This window comes from Mustela erminea, chromosome 11, assembly GCF_009829155.1.
Source record: "Mustela erminea isolate mMusErm1 chromosome 11, mMusErm1.Pri, whole genome shotgun sequence".
NCBI classification, from domain to species: Eukaryota; Metazoa; Chordata; class Mammalia; order Carnivora; family Mustelidae; genus Mustela; species Mustela erminea.
This window is the reverse complement of record NC_045624.1, coordinates 84,776,890-84,802,212: the sequence shown is the minus strand read 5'-3', so window position 1 is coordinate 84,802,212 and position 25,323 is coordinate 84,776,890. Positions and strand designations below refer to the sequence as shown.

The 25,323-nt window shown below is 35.6% G+C and overlaps 1 protein-coding gene across 3 annotated transcripts in view; it reads left to right on the top strand.

Annotated features, from left to right (window-relative positions):
• PTPN12 (protein tyrosine phosphatase non-receptor type 12) overlaps positions 1-25,323 on the top strand; it is a 94,321-nt gene that overhangs the window by 30,203 nt on the left and 38,795 nt on the right. For 2 of the 3 annotated variants that reach the window (XM_032304068.1, XM_032304067.1), the window contains exons 2-5: positions 10,478-10,586; positions 21,504-21,580; positions 23,606-23,701; positions 24,537-24,575. In XM_032304068.1, coding sequence (XP_032159959.1) covers positions 10,478-10,586; positions 21,504-21,580; positions 23,606-23,701; positions 24,537-24,575 — 321 coding nt within the window. The remainder of the gene's footprint in view (positions 1-10,477; positions 10,587-21,503; positions 21,581-23,605; positions 23,702-24,536; positions 24,576-25,323) is intronic. The other variant, XM_032304069.1, reaches the window with a different exon arrangement.

Here is a 25,323-nt window from a genome sequence, read left to right as displayed (position 1 = left end):
AGCTTGGGTCATGATCTCAGGGTTCTGGGATTGAGTCCCGCATCGGTCTCTCTGCTCAGCGGAGAGCCTGCTTTCCCCCCGTCTCTCTGCCTGCCTCTCTGCCTACTTGTGATTTCTCTCTCTGTGTGTCAAATAAATAAATAAAATCTTCTTAAAAAGATAATTATTACATAAATAAATTATTCATTTATTTATAGCATTTATATTTTTATACCCACCAAGTTTGTTCTTTTCCCTCTTTCAAAGTGTTTCTTAAATCTTTTCATTTTTAATCAAAAGGACATTGTAATTAGAACCAAAAAAATTAATTTACTATATCCTGTATTAAAATAGCTTTCTGTCTTCATTGGCGGTGGGACTGGAAAATAAGGGTCCAGGTTTGGGAGTTGTTTAATGAGCTACACTCACCAGAACTTGAAAATGATTAGGTACGAGAGGAAGCAAGTGGGATAAGAGGGAAAAGGCTGAAACTACCAGGAGGCCTTAAGCCTGAATGGGTAAGGAGTGCAGAGGTGCCATGAAAAAGAGACATAGGATCATTTGAAAAATCAGGTAGGTTTCTTTTTATCTAGTTAGGTTTGAATTGCTGTTGGGGATGTTCAGGGATGTTCAGTAAGCCTTTTTAATATGGAACTAGAATATAGAAATAGAGATTCTGGAATCGTCATAAATGTACTTGGCTAAAGTCACAATGGGGAGGGGATAAACTTGCTAAAAGATGAAGTCTGAGGAGAGAATAGTTCCATAGAAAACACAACATTTTAGGGGTTGGGAAGCAGAGGAGGCAGAAAAGACTTATTAGCAGGGTAAGAGGAGAATCAAGAGACCATTTTTGATAGAATCTAAGAAAGGAATTTAAAAAAGGGAGGATCATCTGTTTTAAATATGGAAATTGAGGCTTTGGGACTTTGATGCTGCCTGGAGATTATTGGTGACTTCATAAAAGTAGTTTCAGTAGAATTGGTAAAGAGAAGATTGAAATTTTTAAGGGGTTTGGGAGTTAATGATTCACCAGTAAGTGCAGGTTTCTCTTTAGAACTGTGGTCTGTTGACCACACCTTTGTGACAGTCTGGCTGAGCAAAAAAATAATTTATTTCCATATAGTGGTAAATACGTATTGAACTCTTAAACTGCTAAGGTCACTCTTCCTGTGCTATATTTGTTTTTGCAAAGATGAGCAGGAATTCTGCAACCATGCTATTAATTTGGGGATCCTCCTTAATTTTTTAGTTGGACAATTGATGTTATTGTGGCTTAATGTGTTAAAGCTGGAACTCTGTATTCTCAATTTTACATTATGTTTATACTTTATGTTATGAAATAATGAGATTGGTGACAGATTGCTTTGGAATACTGGGAGCCTGGGCTTGGTAGGGTGTACCCCTATGGAAACAAAAGGGCAACAGGGGCTTAATGACAGTGTTTTGCTAAATCAGGACACATCACCAGATCATGGTCAGGAGCCATAGATTTACTATCCAAATTCTGGAATTTCTGAGCAGTTTGCTTTGGAGACAATGGGACAAAATATTTGAATTTGAATTAACCTGCACAACGTAGAACCAATGGTTTCATGAGTTAAATGGTTAGAGGAGCATTAGATAAATAAAGGATGATGATGAAGGAATGAATGAAAAGGTGAGAACCTGTGTGTAGAAACAAATAAATCAAATCTAGGAAGACTTTTCTTTGCCATTTGTTGTATTAAATATCTTCATTTCAATAAAATTAATATATATAACAAAACAATTTTTTTTTTAAGATTTTATTTATTTAGTTGACAGAGAGAAATCACAAGTAGATGGAGAGGCAGGCAGAGAGAGAGGGAAGCAGGCTTCCTGCTGAGCAGAGAGCCCGATGCGGGACTCGATCCCAGGACCCTGAGATCATGACCTGAGCCGAAGGCAGCGGCTTAACCCACTGAGCCACCCAGGCGCCCTGTAACAAAACAATTTGAGTGTCCTCTTAACTCAAATGAAATTCTACTTTATTTCCATAAGAATATAACTTGCAAGTAGACAGAGGATAGATTTTCATTACATCTTCTTGACTTACTTTGATCTTTTTTTTTTTTTTAAAGATTTTTATTTATTTATTTGACAAGTAAGCAGAGAGGCAGGTAGAGAGAGAGAGGGGAGGAAGCAGACTCCCCACTGAACGGAGAACCTGATGTGGGGCTCGATCCCAGGACCCTGAGATCATGACCTGAGCCGAAGGCAGAGGCTTTAACCCACTGAGCCACCCAGGTGGCCCTTGACTTACTTTGATCTTGAGAAAGCACTGCATTTTCTTTTCCGACCCAGGAACAGGAACCTTACCTTTAAGGAAGTATTGCTTGTTGAATAGGCTGTGCAAAAAAAACTTGACAATCAAAAAATTATTATAGACTTGTGAATTTTTTTAATAACCTTTTTTCCTTTTAGTTTTTATGCTTTGCTGTATTTATTATTTTTAAATACAAAGCATATAGTACAAAGTTTTATTCTAAAGAAGTTGTCAAGGGGCACCTAGGTGGCTCAGTCCATTAAGCATCTGACTCTTGATTTCCACTGAGGTCATGATCTCAAGTGAGGGGATAAAGCCTTGTGTCACACTCTGTGCTCATGGAGTCTACTTAGGTTTCTTGCCCTCTTTCCCCACCCCACCTGCCCCCGCTGTGGTCTGCTGTGGTCACACCCTCGCACATGTGTGCGCTCTCTTTCTCTCAAATAAATAAATCTTTAAAAAACAAAGACAAGTTCTCAAAACTAAGGTCTATCGCTACCCCTTCAGGGAGAATTTTAAAAACTACTATGTTGAAGAGATCTCCTTTGGTAGTAGTCGATGGAACTAGGAATTGAAGCCCAGCTCCTCTGACTCAAACCTGCCCCATTGTGAAGTACTAATAAAATGTTAAGAGGGCAGGGAAATTTGTTTCTTAAGTATCCTGGTCCATTCTGATTTGTATTAATTTTCTCTGAACATTACCACCAGGGAAGGCCTAAATGGTATATTTACTCTACTGTTTGTCATGGATTATGTTGGTAATAGCTGATACTAATAGAAAGAAGACATGGTCTGCATTTTCAGGGAATTCGTGTTCTAATGTTATATATGCATATGTAAGTAACATTGGGGTATGTCCTAAATTAGAGGTAAATATAAAGGGCTGTGGGTAGAGATGAGGAAGCACTTCGGGAGGAAGTGGAAGATGGGGTTTGGTGCTAGGACTCGTCTCAGGAAATGTTTTAGTGGGAGGATTTCTGTAGTGAGCTAGAAGAAAGTGAGGAGTTTGTTTGATTGTATACTATTAGGAAAATAACTGAAGCATTAAAATGAATCAGAATAAATAATAAAATCATTTTGTTACCCAAAGACTCATATGATTGGCCCTACTTAAAAATATGTCCTTTGGCCATTAGTCCTGACTTAGCTTCAAGTAAGTACATGCAGCTTGCTCTCCGAAGAAGAATGGCAGACAAGTTTGTCTGTTGTATAGCAGTAGTAAAGCATGAACAAAGATTGGAAGATGCATTTTGAAAGGCAGAGTTGCGTGTTTTGCAGTTAAAGGTAGATGTTGCAGTTGTATAGTTTAAAGAACCTTTGGTTGTTTTGATTGATTGTAATGGGTATTACAGATATGCATATTTTTATATAAATAGGTTTGTAAAGATTTAAGTAAAGCTGGTTAGAGATAGTACACTTTTGGTGGAAATTAGACTCTGATTTTACTACTTGTTGCTGTTACTTTATATATGGGGTTTTAAAAAATTTGTTTTGTCTTAATGATCATATAACTTCTATAGTGGTATTAGTAATACTACAGTTGAGTGGCTTTTGTGACAGACGGTTACATGTTTCAGGTATAAAACCAGATGAATAATTCATTTAACAGTTATTACTTAGTGCCACACATGTGCGAAGCCCCCACCCTTTTAAACTTCAGATGGAGGGGTGCCTGGGTGGCTCAGTAGGTTATGCCTCTGCCTTCAGCTCAGGTCATGATCTCAGGGTCCTGGGATTGAGCCCTGCATCAGGCTTGTTGCTAAGTAGGGAGCCTGCTTCTCTCTTTGCTCGCCTCTCTGCCTACTTGTGATCTTCTCTCTCTCTCTGTCAAATAAATAAATTATTTAAATAAATCTTTTAAAAATTTCAGATGGATTCGGGGCATCTGGGTGACTCAGTTGGTTAAGTGTCTGATTCTTGATTTCAGCTCAGGTCATGATCTTAGGGTTCTTGGGATTGTGAGATCGAGCCCCACACTCAGCAAGGGGTCTGCTTGAGATAATCTCTCCCTCATCTCCTACCACCCCCATCCTCACATATGTTCACTCACACTTGCTCCCTCTAAAAAATTTTTTTAAATAGGGATGCCTGTGTGACTCAGTTGGTTAAGTGTCCACTTTAGGTTCAGGTCATGATCCCAGGGTCCTGGGATCAAGTCCTGCATTGGCGGGGGCGGGGGGTCCCTCGCTCAGCAGGGAGCCTAGTTCTCCCTCTGCCTTCTGCTGTCCCTGCTTGTGCTCTCTCTCCTTGTGCTCTCTCTCTCTCTGATAAATAAAGTCTTTTTTAAAAATTTAAGAAATAGGGACGCCTGGGTGGCTCAGATGGTTAAGCGTCTGCTGTCAGCTCAGGTCATGATCCTAGGGTGCTGGTATAGAGTCCTGCATCGGTCTCCCTACTCAGCGGGAAGCCTGCTTCTCCCTCTGCCTGCTCTGCCTTCTGCTCCCCCTGCTTGTGCGCTCTCTCTGACAAATAAATAAAATCTTTAAAAAAATTTGTTTAGGGCACCTGTAGTTAAGCCTCTGCCTTTGGCTCAGGTCATGATCTCAGGGTCGTGGGATTGAGTCCCGTCTTGGGCTCTCTGCTCAGCAGGGAGCCTGCTTCTTCCCCTCTGTCTCTCTCTCTGCCTGCCTCTCTGCCTACTTGTGATCTCTCTGTCAAGTAAATAAATAAAATCTTTAAAAAAAATTTTTTTTTAAATAAAATAAAATTCAGATGGATTCTCCAGTAATTGCCTCAGAAATTTTTCAGATCAGTGGCAAATGCATTACTATTTTATGGGTTGGTATTATATTTTGGTACAGTATAACCTTTAAGCTTCAAGTATAATTTGATTTTTATTTCACTTTAAAGTACAATTTCCTGATTTGTATATTCTTATGTGCATGTTTACTGAAAGTACTGTCTTATGAAACATACACTGTTTTTTAAGTGTTGACATTGAGGAATTTGGGGCAGTAGTGTGTGGCCTGGTAACAGCATAAGAAGTCTTGAGTTCCAGTATTTAATTAATTATGTTCCATCTGTCTCTATTACTTTTTGTGTCCATTGTTTTCTTAGTTGTTCTGATTTAAAATCCACCCAATTAAGTTTAATACTTATCTCAACATATTCTGAATTCTAAGTATTCAGTGAATATGAAGAGAATTTGATATATTTTAGAAGTGGAGCTAATACAGCGTACTGATGCACTGGATATTGTAGGCGAGGTAAAGGGAAGGAATCAAGGATGATTCCTAGCTTTTAGACTAGAGTAGCTGTTGAATGGTAGTGCTATTTGGACATGTTTGTGATGCCCATGAGACACCCAGTGGACAATCCAGTAGACAGATCTTTGGAGAGATTCAGCAAACATCACACAACACACATTTTTATTAGCTTAAAGCCATAGATAAACAATGAAACTGTTCTACCTTGTTAAGAAACTCAAATCTTGACACACAAATGGATACCTTAAAAGAGGATAGTTACATTGCATGTGACTTTTAGAAGCTTTTGAGAATCAGTTTATTGATATAGGATTAAGGGAATAAAACTTTTGAGTTTTAAGAAGTAAAAAATAATTTGGAACTTTAAAACAAGTGCATATTAAACTTCGTTTTTATTTGCATCAATAAATTCTAATGTATTAGAGACATCTGTATGATTTGCCTGAGAAAGCTCAATAAGTTAATGAATTCACCCATTTTTAATGTGATTTGCATTAGATCTTGGTCTGTCAAGTCTAGTAAGATAATCTTGTCTGTGCCTTTATAGTTCAGTAGATGAGACCAGCAAGATTGAAATCTCACAAGCGGTAATACAGCAATGTATTCAGACTCATCGGCGCTGGGGGCTGAGGAACCGTTAAGGGAAGGGTCAAGAAAGCTTCACAAAGGAAGTAACACTTTAGCCATGGTTCTACTGTTAACTCACTAGCAAGGGTAAAAATTGTCAAACTGTGATGTTGAGGGGGCGGAGGATTGTTTGTGGTGGTGGTGGTGGTAAGTGATTCTATGTGACTGAAGCATCAGATTCTTAAGTAAGAGAGTGTTACGAAAAGAAGTTAGGAAATTGAATAGGCAGCATTCAGAATGTTATAATTAAACAAGGAATTGTTAGTTTATCTTGGAGGTGATGGACCCAGAAGATTTTTAAGTGAGGGACTAAAAATGATCGGATTTACCTTTTAGGACAGTAACTCTGAGATGAGAATTTATTTATTTATTTATTTATTTATTTATTTAAAGATTTTATTTATTTATTTGACAGAAAGAGATCACAAGTAGGCAGAGAGGCAGGCAGAGAGAAGGAGGAAGCAGGCTCCCTGCTGAGCAGAGAGCCCGATGCGGGACTCGATCCCAGGGCCCTGAGATCATGACCTGAGCCGAAGGCAGCGGCTTAACCCACTGAGCCACCCAGGCGCCCCGAGAAATTATTTAAAAGAATTTATTATATGACTTTCTCAGGATGGTTAAGGGTAGACCGTTGAAAATCTTAGTCTTTTGTTTTGTTTGCATGTTTAAAAAATCCATATGATAACAGGATATGGTATTTAAAAGTTTATGTAAATAATGCTGTTTGGCTACATTTTGCCCAGTTAGGATAGTAAGTGATTAAGAGTGCTTTCTTGCTTAGGTTTATATTAAATAATTACGTTAAACTTAATTATTTTTTAAAAGATTTTATTTATTTATTTGACAGAGACACAGCAAGAGAGGGAACACAGGCAGGGGCAGTAGGAGAGGGAGAAACAGGCCCCCCGCCGAGCAGGGAGCCCCATGTGGGGCTCAATCCTGAGACCCTGGAATCATGACCTGAGCTGAAGGCCGACACTTAATGACTGAGCCATCCAGGTGTCCCAATAAATGAATTACTTTATTAGTGTTTTAGTTCAGTGCTGTTTTCACACAGTCTGTCACAGGCGGTATATTTATGAATAAGATTCCTTAGTATTTTACAGCATTTCTCAATTAATTAATTTCCTAGTAATTAATTTCACCTAGAGACAATGGAATTTGTGGCCAGGAAGTTAAAATGAAATTACATGTAGATACTTCCTTTTCATATAGTTATATGAGCTTTGGTGCTACCTCTACTTCTAGCACTATTCGGACATTAACTTTGATGTATTAAGAGAACAAAATCTTTTGTTTAGGCCAGCATTCAAATCTTATTCTAAGATTAATGTATTTAACGTATAAGTAGTTAATATGTTCTGGGGTACAGGGATATTACAATTATTAATCTGATTATAATCTTATAATTACAGTTTAGTTGGTAAATACGATGTATTCTCTTTATGTATTTATCATAAAGAGAAAGAAATGATGTTTTAAGAGGGCATATAAAATCTAAGAAGAATTCAAAAGGGAAAGATTACTTTTGCATGAGAGGCTTAAGAAACTTTGAAGGAGCTGAGACTTAAAAGATGGATAAGATTTGGAAGCTTGTTTACTGAGTGTGGGTATTATCCTCATATTACAGAAGATGACACAGGTTAAATACGTTCATTGTCATACAGCTAGAAAGCAGCAGATCCAGAATTTTAATTCAAGCAACTAACTGTAAAGCTGGATTTATTTTGTTTTGTTTTGTTAGGAAATAAGACCCTACTTGATATCTTTTAAAAACACTTGGGTAGAATTTTTTTTTTTAATGTACAAAGTTTTCATGTTTAATGGACCGCCGTTGTTTTATTTAATACTACACCAGACATGAGTATTGCTGATGAGTATGAAACTTTTAAAGTATACTACTTATGTAGACTTAGTTTAATAGGACATTGGAAGCTTGAAGTAGAAAGCATTCCGTGCTGTGCTGGGCTTTAAGAAAACTGGATATATAAAAATTCAAACTCTGTGTTTATTTGTACACCATAGTGTTCTTAAGTTTATTTGAAAAATGTAGTCATTCCACATAAAAATTTATTTTGCCCATTTCTCAATCAAGATAATTCGTCATGTAAAAAAGGAAATGATTGGAGTGATTGCAGGTATTCCAGAAGTGTATGAACATTTTATAATTAAATTCATCCCCTCTTCCCTTTTCTTTGTAGTTATATACATTTATTTTCAATGATTTTTACCTAATTCCTTGATAACCCTCTGTAAGTCAGTCACATACAATATTTTGTAACGCATTAAGATACTATAAATAACTGAAAATTAAAATCTTTGAGCAAAAAAATAGAGATTGTAATTAAATATGTAAGATGTTTATGTGTATAACTGGGAGGGTCTTTGTTAATATGGATTAAGAAAATCATGAGTAATCTTTTCTGTTTTCCTTTTTTTAGCATTTAATTTTTTAAAACTTTTTTTTTCTTTTTTTCTATTTTTTTTTTTTTAGTTTTTATTTAACTACTCTCTACACCCAACATGGGGCTAAAATTCATGACCCTGCATTCCTTCAACCGAAACAGTGAGGTGCCCCTTTAACATTTAATTTTTTGAATAGACAAGATACTCATATTTTCTAATAGGTAGGAAATAACATATAGTTATGTTTCTTTCCCATTCATTTCCTATAGCTATTCATTTCTGTTCTTCACTCATAACAACAACCTTGTTCAGTTTATTTCCCAGAGATATTTTATGCACGTGTACAAGGAAGTGCAAATATATTTTTATTCTTAACACCAGTGGTAGTGTATTATATACACTATTGTGTGCCCTGCTTTTTACACTTAGTATGTATTTTGAGGCATTTCCATATCACTGTCTATAAAGAGCTTCCTTGTTTTCAATTATATGATATTTAATTGTATGAATGAAACAAATCTATTTAGCAAGTCCTCTATTAATAGACTTTTATTTGCAGTCTTTTGCTGTTTTTACAATGCTGCAGTAAATAACTTTGTGCATAATATGTCATTTCACATGTGCCGTTTAAAGGATAAATTTTTAGAAGTACACTTGCTGGGTTAAGGGGTTATGTGTATTTGCAATTGTCAAATTACCCTCCGTAGGGCTTGTGTTAATGTTCTCTTCTACCAACATTGTATTGAAGTTTTGGTTTTCCCACACCCTCCCACATCCCATCTACTTTTAAATGCAGGTTTTTTCCCCCCTAACCTACTTTTGAGAACCTTATTACCATAGAAAATAGCGTCATAAATGTGGGTAATGTAATTTCAGCATTGTGCCAAGGCAGAACAAGATTCTAATAAGTCTTTTTTCTTACTGAAAAAAATGTGCATTTCTGTTTTAGGTCTCTGTTATTGTCATTACAAAATTTAGTAGTTTTTCAAGGAAAAAAAGATTGACTATTCTGTGTAAAATTGTCTGCTTATAAGATTATTTCAAGTGCTGTATATTGAAGTGTATCATAACAATAGTAAGTTAAGAATCTTAAATAAGTTCTGGGATTTTAAAAAAAAAAGTTCTGTTGCTTAAACATCAGCATCACAAGTAGCAAAAGTAAAATGGTGAAAAAGTTAAATGTTACCAGACTTTTTGTTCATTTGTATTCAATAATTGTTGAATAGTAAAACCAGAATGCCTTCAATATGTCTTTAAGCTTGGAAGAAAGTAGGCTCCTTTGAAATTAAATTTCAGCAATGTAGTTGAGTAGTGAATTTAAACAATTCACAATGCTGACTTTCACTGCTTCTGAAAGCAGGAAGTGTATTACTGACACGCAGAAATATTCCAGCCCAAAGAACATCCCTACTGCCATATGTGGTAAGAATTTGTCACTAACTCACAAACCACTTCTGTAATGCAGTGAATAAGCAGAATTGGTCTTTGTTGGACATTTCCAATTCAATATGAAAGAACTTTGTTTTGCAGTGTCTTATAAGTAATTATTAGCTTATGCCTTGGAAGGAGCCTGGCACATCATGGGTGCCCCAGGTTTATTGAGAGAACGAATAAAGAAACTTGTACATAATCTTTTAGGCATTATTTACTTGATTTTAGGGACCCATAGTTAAACATAGAGATTACTTGAGTAAGTTAAGGACCGAGGTAAATATTCTGACTTAACTTCTTAATGATTTTTTAAATAAAATTGCTTACTTTTAGTGTCCCCTTTCAGTGCTACTTGGAAAATTAATCTTGTGTTTTAGGGTTTAAAAAAAATTATCCTCAGGGTTAATTATTAAAGGATAGGGAGATACTATGAACTTAGAAAAACAGGAAAATGAGTTGTAAGGAATTTATATTTTATAAATCGTTAAAATTTTGAAAATACTGTTTTTATAAACTTGAATTTTTTTGTTTATATTTTAAGCGATTAAGAAGATTGTCTACCAAATATAGAACAGAAAAGATTTATCCCACAGCTACTGGAGAAAAAGAAGAAAATGTTAAAAAGAACAGATATAAGGACATACTGCCATGTAAGTTTGAAATGCTCTTATAGGACGATTGAAAATGTTTATTAGCAGCTTGTAACCTAAACTAGTTTTATTATTCCTAATGAGTTTGACTGTAAAGGAGTTGGTAATTAACTTCTCTGTTTAAAGTGCACTATAACATAGCTTATAATTGTGCTTCATTGTTCTTCCGAAAGTAGTTTTTGTTGTTTACTTTTTTTCTTTAAGTGTCACGATTACTGATACTAAGTTACTTTTTTTTTTTTTTTTTAAAGATTTTATTTATTCACCTGACAGAGAGAAATCACAAGTAGACGGAGAGGCAGGCAGAGAGAGAGAGAGGGAAGCAGGCTCTCCGCTGAGCAGGGAGCCCGATGTGGGACTCGATCCCAGGACTCTGATACTAAGTTACTTTTAAACCAAAAAAAAATCCAAGTAGGAATGTCTTTTTTGCACTCCCTGTTCAAAGAAGGTATTTTGTTAAAATAAATAAAATAGATAATTCAGTAAATATAATGGAATAGATTTTACAAAATGCTAAAAGCATTCTTATCTGTTCACAAGTAGAACCGTAATTAATTATGCATGAAAAAATGAATGATAAGGTGATTCCTGCCTGCTTACCTGCTTTCTCAGTAGTCTGAATATGTGTCTCTGAGAGTATATCTTAGACTGATACCATTATATTATAAGAATATAATTATATTTTTTAAAAGCATGTTTTTTAGCAAAATACCTTTAACTCTAAAAGCATGCATACTTGGAGTGCCTGGGTGGCTCAGTCATTTTAAGCATCTGCCTTTGGCTCGGGTCACGAATGTAGGGTCCTGGGATCCAGCCCCGCATTGGGCTCTCTGCTCAGCGGGAAGCCTGCTTCTCCCTCTCCCACTCCCCCTGCTTGTGTTCCCTATCTCACTGTGTCTCTCTGTCAAATAATAAATAAAATCTTTTTTTTAAAAAAGCATGCATACTTAAGTGTGTTCCTGTTTTATATGAAAACTACATTGTACACGCTCTCTCTTAAAGATGCTAATAGTCTTTTTCTTTTCCTTCTACTGTCTCGAAATAGCTACATTCCATGGTACCATTCCCTCAACTATCATGTTATTTTCCCCAGCCTTAAGTTGAGATATAATTGACATATCTCATTAATTTTTAAAGGTTCTCTCTAAAATGAATTTGGTAAAGTTTCCATTGACTTTCTTTCTTCCAGATTTTATAATCTGGAATTTTATAGTCTTTTTTCAGTGCTTACTCCTTTCTGTTAACTGTTTTGATGCCAGTGCCATTGACTAGTGTCTGTTTCTGAAATTGTCTTCCATGATACCCTTCTTTCAAATTGCCTCGTCTCTCTCTTTCTCACTGTCTTTTTTGCATAAATTTAATCCTTCATCTCTTCTTGTTGTTCAACTGTATTCTCGTCTGTAGAAACTAGGTATCCAGTATTGGCAGAATTACTAAGTGGCAGGTGTACATAGTATACTGGTGAAGAGTTTTGGCTCTGGAAGTTCAAATCCTAGCTTTACCACCTGCTGTTTATTTAACTTTGAACTTATCCTCTCTGTGCCTTTTTTTCTTTATCTATAAAATGGAGGTTGAGGGGCGCCTGGGTGGCTCAGTGGGTTAAGCCGCTGCCTTCGGCTCAGGTCGTGATCTCAGGGTCCTGGGATCGAGGCCCGCATCGGGCTCTCTGCTCAGCAGGGAGCCTGTTTCCTCCTCTCTCTCTCTTCCTGCCTCTCTGCCTACTTGTGATCTCTCTCTGTCAAATAAATAAATAAAGTCTTTAAAAAAAAAAATGGAGGTTGAAATAATAAAACATGTACATGTTAAAAAGCTTAGAATTATACCTAGCACATAGTATCTACACATTCAGCTTTTGGAAAACACAATCTGCTTTCTTACCATTTCCCTCAGAATGGTGGGTGGTCTGGGTTTCTGGACAGTTTTGTTAAGCAGCATAATCTCAACATACTCTTAATGTACTCTGGAATTAATGCACATAGTCTTAAAGAGACAGTTTCTCTACTTCTTTTTCTGTCATCTGGGAAGATGAATCTTAAACAGCACCAGCTTTCTATTTTCATATGTTGTGTTTTATTCATTCATTTTACAGAAAGGTTTTAGCATTATACTGTATGCTGGAGATGCAGCAGAGAACAAACATCAAAAATCCCTGCCCTTGTGGAATTTATATTCTAGTCAAGGGGGAATGGGCAATAAATACAAATAACCTCTATGGTGTCTCAGATGATGGGTAGTGGTATTGAGGATAATGCAATGGGGATGAGGCACATAGAGGAAGCTGAGACTAGAAGAGGGAAGCTTGACAGTTTTAAATAATGACGGAAGGAGAAGTTCAGTGGTGTGCTATAAAATTGGCCCTCTAATAAATAAAAACCTTAATTTGTATTGTTTGTCAGTTTCTGTAGTAAATGGATTATTTGCCATAATCAACACAACAAAACTTTATGGTAAGTACTAGTATATGCCACTTTGCAGATGGGGAACTGAGAGAGAAATTAAATAGCTTGTCACGTAGCTAATAGAATAGATGAAAATTTAAACTCCGTTAATTCCTGTCCAGAGCACTTGTTCTCAACTAGGGTGATTTTGCCCCTAGAAGAGACAGTTAGCAAAATGTCTGGAGACATTTTGGTTGTCACAGCTGGGATATGGAATGGCAGGCTGCTACTGGCATCTAGTGGGAGAGGCTAAGGATGCTGCTGCAACCTATAATACAGAGGCATGAATGAGTCACATGAATGAGGGTAATTAATTGGGATTCCTCATTACTGGCAAACCTGGTGAGAGGAAGCTTCGTGTAGTTACTTAACTCTCATGATCGTAACTACCAAATATTCCCATTTACCAGAAGATCGAGTGAGATAAGAAATAGAGCATTGATAAAAAGACAGACATTCTTTTTTCTAGAAACATAGAAAAGAGATACAATTTTAATTGGAGGCTAGTATGTCTTGTTTCTGTATCTCTTCCTCCAGCAAAGAATTACACAAGGCCAAAATGTCAGTAGTGCTGAGGTTGAGAAGACTTGCCCTAGATTCTGAGTTCTTCATCATTGTGCTATCGTCAGACTGGCAATGTCTTTCTTCCTTTTAAGTTATTTAAGGTTTGATAAGTCAGTTTCCAATAAATTTCTAGTCATTTTAATTTGGAAAATTATATTAAAAGCAATTAGACTTAGAGATGTATATTTACTTTCTGTCATAAAAAGAATATAAGTTGGGGTGCCTGGGTGGCTCACTTGTTAAGCATCTACTTCAGCTCAGGTCATAAAAGCAGGGTCCTGGGATTGAGCCCCATGTCAGACTCCCTGCTTAGTGGGGAGCCTACCTCTCTCCCACTACCCCTGCTTGTGTTCCTTCTCTCACTGTCTGTCTCTCTCTGTGTCAAATAAATAAATAAAATATATATATATAAAAAAAGTAAGTTGTCAATTTCCTTTACATGTTTAGCATATCCAGTGCTTCCAGACAGTATTTTTTTAAACAGTTTTGAAGTATAATTTACATACCATAAAATTTACCCACTTTAAATATACAATTAAATAATTTTTAGTAAATTTATATAGCATTGTGTAACCATTGACATGATGCAGTTTTAGAGCATTTCTGGTAGCCGTCCAATGATCATTTATGCCAGTTTGTAGTCCTTAGCCCCAGGCAACCATTAATGCTTTCTGTCTGTAGCTTTTCCTATTCTGGAAATTTCATGTAAATGTAAGTATACAATATGTAGTCTTTTATGTCTGGATTTTTCGTAAAGCATGTTTTTGCAATTCATCCATGTCGTAGTATCTATCAGTAGTTCATTCCTTTTTATTGTTAAGCAGTATTGCATTGTAGGGATATCACATTGTGTTTATCCATCCACTGGTTGATGAACATTATGAATAATGATACTATGAACATTTCCACACAAATCTTTATATGGACAAATGGCTCTCTTTCTCTTGGGTAGATACCCCAGAATGGAATTTCTGGATCTGTGGTAGCTTATGTTAACTTTTTTTTTTTTTTTTTAAAGATTTTATTTTTTCATTTGACAGAGAGAGAGAGATCATAAGTACACAGAGAGGCAGGCAGAGAGAGGGGGGAAGCAGGTTCTCCGCTGAGCAGAGAGCCCGATGCGGGGCTCGATCCCAGGACCCTGAGATCATGACCTGAGCCGAACACAGAGGCTTTAACCCACTGAGCCACCCAGGCGCCCCAAGCTTATGTTTAACTTTTTAAGAAACTGCTACACTTTTTTTGAAAGTAGCTGTGTCCATTTACTTTCCCACCACCAGTACATGGGGCTTCCAGTTTCTCCATATTCCTTTTTACTCAGTCTTTTTGAGTATAGTTATTCCAGTGGTTGTATATAGGTATCTCATTGTGGTTCTAAGGTCCATTTTCCTAATGACTAACAATGTTGAGCATTTTTTCATGTTCTGTTAGCCACTTATATATCTTCTGTGAAGTTTCTTCAAATTCTTATAATTCCATTAGGGTTTTGTGTGTGTGTGTGTGTGTGTGTGTGTGTGTGTGTGTGTGTGTGTGAATTCTGTTGAGTTGTGGGGCGCCTGGGTAGCTCGGTTAAGCGTCTGCCCCCAGCTCAGGTCATGAACCAGGATCCTGGGATCTAGCCCCGCATAGGGCTCCCTGCTTGGCAGGGAGCCTGCTTCTGCCTCACCTTCCTGCTTGTGTTCTCTGTCTTTCTTGAATAAAGAAATAAAATCTTAAAAAAAAAAAAAAATCCTAGGGCACCTGTGTAGCTCAGTGGGTTAAAGCCTCTGCCTTCAGCTCAGGTCATGATCCCAGGGTGCTGGGAATAAGCTCCACATCAGGCTCTCTGCTGAGCAGGGAGCCTGCTTCCCCGCCTCTCTCTGCCTGCCTCTCTGCCTACTTATGATCTCTGTCTGTCAAATAAATAAATAAAAATCTTTAAAAATCTGACTGAGTTGTTAAAGTTCTTTAGCTATCCTAGATACAAGTCTTTCTTTACATATATGGTTTGAAAATTTTTTCCTCCCAGTTTATGGCTTGTCTTTTCATTTTCTTAAGGTGTCTTTTAAAGTGTGCAAGCTTTTACAGTTTTTCAGTTTTATGGATCGTGCTTTTGATACCCTCTCCGTGAACTCAAGATCACAAAGATTTTCTGTTTTCTTATTTTTCTTCCAAAAGTATTGTAGCTTTAGCTTTTACATTTAATGGATTACATTTACTGTAATCCATTTTCAGTTAATTGTCTGAAATAATCTGTGTATGTAGGGTTGTTCTAATACCATTTGTTGAAAAGACTGTCCTTTCTCTGCTGAATTGCCTTGGTACCCCTGTTAGAAATCATGGGACCCTAAGTACAAGGGTTTTTTTGTTTTTGTTTTTGTTTTCCTGGCCTCTTAATTTTACTACGCTGTTGTATTCTTAAGCCAGTTTCATACTGTCTTTATTATGGTAGCTTTGTAGTGTTTTTTTTAAAATAAAGATTTCATTTATTTATTTGGCAGACAGAGATCACAAGTAGGCAGAGAGGCAGGCAGAGAGAGAGAGGCAGAAGCAGACTCCCTGCTGAGCAGGGAGCCTGATGGGGGGACTTAATCCCAGAACCCTGAGATCATGACATGAGCCGAAGGCAGAGGCCTAACCCACTGAGCCACCCAGGCACCCCTCTAGTAAGTTTTAAAGGCAAGAAATGTCAAGTTCTCCAACTGTTATTTTTTAAAATTTCTTTCTTTTTTTTTTTTTTTAAGATTTTATTTATTTATTTGGCAGAGAGAGAGAGATTGCAAGCAGGCAGAGAGAGAGGGAAGCAGGCTACCTGCCGAGCAGAGAGCCCGACGCAGGGCTCAATCCCAGGACCCTGAGATCATGACCTAAGCTAAAGGCAGAGGGTTAACCCACTGAGCCACCCAGGCACCCCATATTTGGTTGTTTTGATTCCTTTATATTTACATATAAATTGTGGGATCAGCTTGTGAATTTCTGCAAAAAACATGGTATTTTAATAAGGATTGCATTGAATCTGTGGATCAGCTTGGGGAGAATAGCTGTCTTAAACCATATTGATTCTTCAGTCTGTGACATGAATTGTGTCTCTCCATTTATTTAAATATTTAATTTCTCTCAGCAGTGTTTTATGGTTTTCAGTGCACAAGTCTTGTATTTATTTTTTTAATTCTTTATCTGAATGAAAAAAATTTTTTAAGATTTTATTTGTTTGTGTGAGAGAGAGTGCACAGCTGGGGGAGAGGCAGAGGGAGAGGGAGAAGCACTCTTTTCCCCAGAGGGATAAGTCCCCACTGAGCAGGGAACCCCATGTGGGGCTCTGTCCCAGGACCCTTAGATAATGACCTGAGTCAAAGGCAGACACTTACTTAACCAAACGAGCCACCCAGGTGCCCTTGAATGAAATTATTTTACTCTAATTCTTTATTACTAGCACATAGAAATATAAGTTATATTTTTGTATTGATTTTTTAAAATTTAGTGACCTTCCTGAACTCATTTATTAGTGTAGTAGTTTTTTATGGATCCTTTAGGATTTTTTTTTTTTAACATACTGAGCCATTTTATCTCCAAATAATGACAGTTTTACTACTTCCTTTCCAATCTGAATGCCTCTTTTGCCTTGTTCTGCTAGTTAGAACCTCTAGTACAATGTTGAAATAGCCAAGAGAAGACTTTTTGCTTCTGCTCCATTAAAAGTAGTTTCATCATTGTTCAAAGATTATATAGGTTTTTCTAGAGCTATCTAAGAGATTTGATTTATTTTATAGTAGAATACTAAGGCCAGTTCCAGAATTAAGAAATATCTCGATGCTCTTTTGTCAAGAATGATCTGTGCCTTGTTTGCTAAGAGGACTAAAGTCAAGCTGGCTAGCCTTTAGAATTGATGAATCAGTTTAATATTGTACTATAATTTAATTATGAAGATTCTTGTTTTTCCCTGAGACCTAGGATTTAATCAATAGGAAGTTTCAGTTTCTTCAGAGATGACAGTATCTAAATATTTTCTTTTTGTTGCCATAGGTTGTTGATGTTTGTTTGGAGGGGAAAAGTTGCTGCTTAGAGAGCCTCCTGTGTGGCCAATCTTGGTTTTATCTGTTTGGAATTGGATTCTTGGGAGATTTTAGAGGCAGTCAGCAAAACCATGGAGAGGAATGATTGTTTTCATTTCTTTAATATTCTTTAAGTTACACACATGTTTATGCTTCATAGGAGTACCAATGAAAAACTGAAAATACATGTGATCATGTGTTATGTTATATAAACAACCTAACATTGTTTTATAAATTATCAGTAATACACTATGCTTATTTAGTATAAAGCAGTGATTACAAAATTTGTGGTTTAGAGTTTAAAATAAGCCATTTTTCTGCTTGAACTTACAGAATCTTGAACTTACGGAATCAAACCTCTTACAGAATATGGTACTCAGGGGGCACCTGGACAGCTCAATTGGTTGAGTGTCTGCCTTCAGCTCAGGTCATGATTCCAGGGTGCTGGGATCAAGACCCGCATCGGGCTCCCTGCTCAGCCTTCTTCTCTCTCTTCCTCTGCCTGCTGCTCTGCTTACTTGTGCTCTTTCTCTCTCTCTGTCAAATAAATAAAATCTTAAAAATAAAAAAAAAAAAAGAATATGGTACTTAGAAATCTTGTATTTTAATTTTCTTTTATAGCCCTCCAGGTGTTATGATTAGAGACAGATGAAGTAAGATTGGCAAAATGTTGAAATTATTTAATATTACACTGTATGTTAATTAACTGGAATTTGAATAAAAACTTAAAAATGTTGACATTATTAAAACAGGGTAATGATTATATGGGGATTTAGTTTGTTATTTTTGTGTATGCATAATATTTTCATCATGGAATATTTTTAAAAAATTAACAGCATGGGGGTGCCTGGGTGGCTCAGTGGGTTAAAGCCTCTGCCTTCAGCTCAGGTCATGATCTCAGGGTCCTGGGATCCAGCCCCACATCGGGCTCTCTGCTCAGCAGGGAACCTGCTTTCCCCTCTCTTTCTGCCTGCCTCTCTTCCTACTTGTGATCTCTCTCTCTGTCAAGTAAATAAATAAAATCTTCAAAAAAAAAAAAAAATTACCAGCATGGATGTAACAGCCTGATACCAGTATTGACTATCATTTGGGAGCCGCTCTTCTCATTTGGGTTCATAATCCCCAGAAACATTTACTGAGGATCCAGTGGTAAACCAACTATTGTACTGGGTCCTGCGTTTGAGATACTTTAACTGGAGACTAATACGTCACATGAATAAGGGTAGTTAATTGGGACTCCTTGTTACTGGTAAACAATGGTGAGAGGAAGCTTCGTGTAGTTACTTAACTGTCATTATCCTAACTACTAAATATTCCCATTTACCAGAAGATCAAGTGAGATAAGAAACAGAACATTGATAAACATACAAACATTCTCTTTTCTGGAAACACGGAAGAGATACATGATTTTAATTGGAGGCTAATACGTCTGTCTTCTGTATCTTCCTACAAATCCTCGAAGATTTCACCAAAAATTAATAAAATCAGCAGAACTGGGCCTTAGTACTAATGTATAAAACTGGGTGGCTCAGTGGGTTAAAGCCTCTGCCTTTAGCTTAGGTCATGATCCCAGGGTCCTGGGATCAAGCCCCGCATCGGGCTCTCTTCTCAGTGGGGAGCCTGCTTCTTTCTCTCTCTCTGCCTGCTTCTCTGCCTACTTGTGATTTCTCTGTCAAATAAATAAATAAAATCTTAAAAGAAAAAAGAGTCAGTGACAAATTAGTTATTCATTAGTTGACTTTTAAGGGTTTGCTAAAAAGTTTTATTCATGTCTGTTACTTTTTCTGTATTTGTCTTTTTCTACTCTAATTGCCTTTAATATTCATCATCCCTGGATTAGACAGGACCATAATATGATAATGGCATCTTATATATTAAATGCTGTGGTTCTTTCTAATCTAGATACTTGTGAATATTAGGCAGTCCTACTGCTTTAGGATTGCATAGGCTCAAAGTATCTCCCCCCAAATATTTAGTACTACAAATGGAAAGATAGTAACTTTATAGTGGGAGACAACCAGGTAATACCATATTAACCAAGTATTCAGGATTAATATAACAAATAATATGAAATTGACATCATAAACCCCTTGGTATGTCTTTTCACTGAGAAGGACACGTCATCATTCCCTGGTATTCTTGCTAAAAATTCATAAACCTCATTCCAATCATGAAAAAAAAAAAATAAAAGCAACTTTTGTAGACTAGAACAAACTAAGGAGAAATAATAACTATATGTAATGTGGGATCCTGGAAAGACCAAAAAAAATTTTAAGAACACAAACTGAAACAAAACTATTTGCATTACTTATGACTAAAGACTGATTTTTCTTTTTTCATTTAAATTGGTAGAAAAACATAGACATAGGTAAAAATGTGTAAAGGATATAAAGAAGTAGTATATGGTAAAAGAAACCTCAATAATCAGTAACTATGAAAATGTGTGACCACTTGCATAGTTCAAGAGATACATGTCTAATTTTTTTTTTTACTTTTTAGAATGTCACGTATTAAAAAGTATAATATCCAGTCACTCTTACAAATGGCATTTGTATTGTGTAAGTTAGTATACAACTTTTAGAAGGCAAGTAGCATTTTTTCTGTTAGGAACTTAGGTTATACCACAGTGAAAGCAGATACATGTACCGGAGTGTTCAGTGTGGTAGGTTTTAATAGGAAGAAATGGGCCATCAGAAATGTAGCTGGTTAAATAAATAACAAAACACCCATACAGTGGATTTTATGTAACATGTGAATAAGATAGACCTGTATTATATTAGCTCTAGGAAGAGTTGCAAGATATAGGATTAACTAAAAAGTGAAATAACAGAGAATGGGATGATTACATTTGCATAGTTTTCAAAGAATGTAGGTATATGCATAAAAATTACTTCTGGAAGGGGAAAAGAACATTAATAATGTCTTTATTGGGAAAGAGATACCTGGACTTCAAGGACAGGGAAAGATTACTTTTCATTTTATTCCTTTCTTTAACGTGTGCCTGGGTGGCTCAGTTGGTTAGGTATTTAACTTGATCTCAACTAAGGTCTTGGTCTCAGAGTTGTGAGTTCAAGCCCCACACAATCCTTTAAAATCTGATTTTTAAAAATCATATACATATTTTATTTGAAAAAATAAAACTGTAAATTTATAAAACTAATGAAATTTATATATGTATATTTTAAAGATTTTATTTATTTATTTGACAGGAAGAGAAATAGTGGGAGAGAGGACAAGCAGGGGGAGCAGCAGAAGGAGAGGGAAAATCAGGCCCCACCCTGAGCAAGGAACCTGATACAGGGCTTGATTCCAGGATCCTAGGATCATGACCCCACCTGAAGGCAGACGCCTAACCCTCTGAGCCACCCAGGCGCCCTTATATTTTTTGAACTTTTTGGTAAAGATATTTTTTACCTTAATTTGGTATTACCTAATAATATATATTATTGCCAAGTGCAGTATTTAGCACTTTTTATGCATCATCTTACTTCATTTGTCATAATTTACTCAATATTTGTAATTTCTTATGAAACTTGAAAGTTGCATTTCCTACTAAGAATTTTGGCAAATGAGCTTGTGCATTAGTGGTTAGTGTCCACTACCTCGTATGTTTGTTAAAAAACTGAAGCCCTGGGTTCTTGTCTAGCCAATCTGGGATGATGCCCAGGAATTTGTATTTTAAAAGAGTTCCTGAGATTATTCTGATTATGGCTTTAAAACACAGCTTTACGTCAACCAATTTTTGTTTTTATAGACTTACTTTCTATAAATATGATGTCAGAAATTGTTCTTCAATGAAAATATTTTCAAGTTATATAGTTTATTAGAAAACACATGTTTACCAATAGGATGTAGTTTATGAAATCCTTTTTTTTCCCTTGTAGTTGATCACAGCCGAGTTAAGTTGACTTTAAAGACTCCTTCTCAAGATTCAGACTATATCAATGCAAATTTTATTAAGGTATGTATTAACTTCAAATGATGTTTCTCTGCCCCTACTTAATGTCCTCCTACATACTAGTTTTATTAAAGTTTTTTAAATTGCCTAAATATTATACCAGTTGCAAAGACAAAACAAAAAAATCACAGCCCCAACTCTGTGTGGTTTCCTTCCTTCCTTCTAACCTTATTCATAAAGAAAGAGTTTTGCTTAGTTTCATGATACTTGAGATTGCTTTCCATTTTTTTTTCTTTTCTTTTTTTAACATTGAAGGCTTATAAACAGTTTACCATTTGATAAATCATCTTCTCCATTGTCCCTTTGGTTTATATACACAAATATACATACATGGTTATTCCTTGTTTTTGAGCTATATAGGTCGTTTCCAATTTTCTTGATGGTAGTATTGCAGTGAACCTTGTTATTCTTTTGAATAATTTCTTAGGATAAATTATTAGGGCTGGAATTACTGAGTAGTACTGATTTAAAATTATAGAATATAAATTCAGATTAAAACTTTTTGAAAATTGTCACTGTGTTCAAGTGACAAGCCAACTGAATACAAGATTAAATACAGCATTTACGTAGATAACCATTTTTGAATACTCATATCGAAAGCAGTCAAGTTCTTGCATAGTAGTTACCAATAGACAGATTGAAATTGCTACTTGATTAAATAAAAACTACTTTGTTCCATTAGTTATTCTGGGTTTTTGAATGACAGTATAATTTCAGTTCTTTTATATATGGTATTTATAGATACTTAAAAAAAAATATTATGTTGGGGGGCGCCTGGGTGGCTCAGGGGGTTAAAGCCTCTGCCTTCGGCTCGGGTCCTAGGATCAAGCCCCACATGGGGCTCTTTGCTCGGCAGGGAGCCTGCTTCCTCCTCTCTCTCTGCCTGCCTCTCTGCCTACTCTCTGTGAAATAAATAAAATCTTAAAAAAAAATTTTTTGTTGGGGTGCCTGGGTGGCTCAGTCGTTAGGCCTCTGTCTTTAGCTTGGGCCATGATCTCAGGGCCCTGGGTTTGAGGCCTGCATCGGGCTTCCTGCTCAGTAGGAAGCCTGCTTCTCCCTCTCCCACTCCTCCTACTTGTGTTCCCTTTCTCTAGCTGTGTTTCTCTCTGTCAGATAAATAAATAAAATAAAATAAAAAATAAAAATATTTAGTTGACAGAAATATTACGAGTGGTACAACTTACATGGTAAAATTAATATTACCCATGGCAACATTAAACAGTCATGGTTTCATATAACCCCCCACCAACAAAATCAATTTAATTAAAATTATGACAAAACCCAAAACTAAGAATAAGAAGTTCAACAAAAACTAATATGTAGGTGGTTTGCTGTTTCAGATGTTGTCAATGTTGGTATTCTTTTTATAAGGACATTGTTAAAAGTTCTAGTTTTGTGGGGCACCTGGCTGGCTCAGTCAGTGAAGGATGCAGCTCTTGATCTCAGGGTTGTAAGTTTGAGTGCCGCATTGGGTATAAATATTACTTAAATACAAAATCTTTAAAAACCAAAAAAAGCTCCAGTTTTTAATTCTACTTAGTAACACTGATCTATCATGTGATTTAATTATGTGCTAGTTTAGTATTTTAGACTGCTGTCTTATTTGGTATATTCCCAGGCTTGTTATTAGATATATATATAGTAGACACCCCAAAAACCTTTTAAGTTGTGTAAATAATTGAAGGTAGCTATGGAATAATCTAGCTAAGAAAGAACTATTAGGTAGTTTTACTGTTATTTTTAGAATCAAAGCATGCTTTTTATGTTTCTGTCTAGTTAGCTTTGGTGAGTAGGTATTGGGGCTTTTTTTTTGAAGCCAGGGAAATAATAATTTGTAAATTAGCAGAAGGCAGTTCAATTATCAATTCTGTGTGCCATTTCTAATAAATACACAAAAATAGTATATTATTTGGAAATGCTTAAGGTGAAAAGAGGAGTATTACTAATAAAATTTGAAACCTTAAAATTAGGTAAGGAAATACTTTTGGTAATTGTAATAAATATGAAATTTCCTTTTAACCATTTTAGGGTGTTTATGGGCCAAAAGCATATGTGGCAACCCAAGGACCTTTAGCAAATACAGTAATAGATTTTTGGAGGATGATATGGGAGTACAATGTCGTAGTAAGTAATTTACTTTTCATAATCTGTTTTGACAATTATTACATGTGATGACATAGGATGTTTTACTGAATAAGGGCTGAGAAGACTTTTTAGCTATAATGATGTGTTAATTATAACTTACGTTTACTAAAAAGACCAAAACTGAAGTCTAGGATGTTTCATTCGATTCTCACAAATTAGTTGAAATATTTTAAGGGGAGAGTATGATAATACTTTAAATCTTTTCATCAGTCAGTAACCGTTAAGATATCTACCAAGTTAGATGGATACAGGGATAGCTGTGTGATAGAAAAAGAGTGAAGTGTTAATGGTAGAATATAGATGGTGGCTATATAGTATTTACTGTTAAGACTGTTTCAACTTTGCTATATGTTTAAAACATTACATTATAAAATGTTGGGATAAAGAAGCAAATCTAATAACCTTCTTGTTTAAAGACAGTATTAAATGTATTCAGCCTTCAGATAATTTTATTAAATGTATTTAAAATATTTCATAGTGCTATTTGGGTAAATACCCTAAAAGTGATATTTTAATGTAATTTCAAAAGTCAGAGGCCGTTCTGTAAGGATCATAAAATTTAATTCAAATTAAATACATTATGATAATTGAAGCCAATTTAATTTGTTGCTATATAGTTATTCCTTGATTACAAGGTGTGATTTTGATCATTTCTTTAGTTCCTACTTTTAATATTAAAACTACTTTTTTTGACAGGCTAGATATAATTACACTCAGTAAAAAGTAATTCTTAGAATTCATATTTTATTTTAAAAGTAAAATTGTGTTTCATTGATACAGTCTTCATCTCATCCCATCTCTCATTTCTTTTTAGATCATTGTGATGGCCTGTCGAGAATTTGAGATGGGAAGGGTATGTATACCTATTAACACAAAATAATTGTGGAGGATTGTTTTTATCATTTCATTTCTAGGGATATATAGTTCCAGTCCTTTGTTATATTCTGAGCCCAAGTAGATACTTCTTTTTTGTGTTCTGTTACTGGTTTTACTTGATAAAAGAAACATGATCATCTCTAAAAACCACATAAGCTCTTTTTTTTTTTTTTAGATTTCATAGGTATCTTTTATGACACACTTAAAATAATAGATACTGTATCATTAGTCTTTTGATGTTTAATGATTGTTGTAAGTAGAACACTTTGGACTGAAGTAGAGAGGTATTTTTAAAATAGGAATTAAATTGAGCAAATGAAAATGAGTTCCATAAAATAATTTTGATTAATTATATCAGTCTATAGCTGGAATATTCTGATTTTTCTGTCTGAGAGTGCCATTACGTTTTTTTGTTTGTTCATACAAAAACAAAATTCCTTAATCTGAAATTTTTATCATTGGTATTTTTATACTCTGTGCAAGTAAAATTAGTTTTAAAACCGTTGTGATCTCCTGCAGCTTCAAGACCAACGAAGTTTTTAATGTTGGAGGTGCTAATATATTTACAGAGAATAGATATTAAATAAAACAAGTGTGTCTTCTATAAATGTGATACACACATCAGACTTAGAAACAAATTATGTGATGATTTCAATTTTCCTTATAACTAATGTGGTAGATTAGTTAAAGTAAAGTTTTTTTAAATCTGTTTCACCTATCCCCTC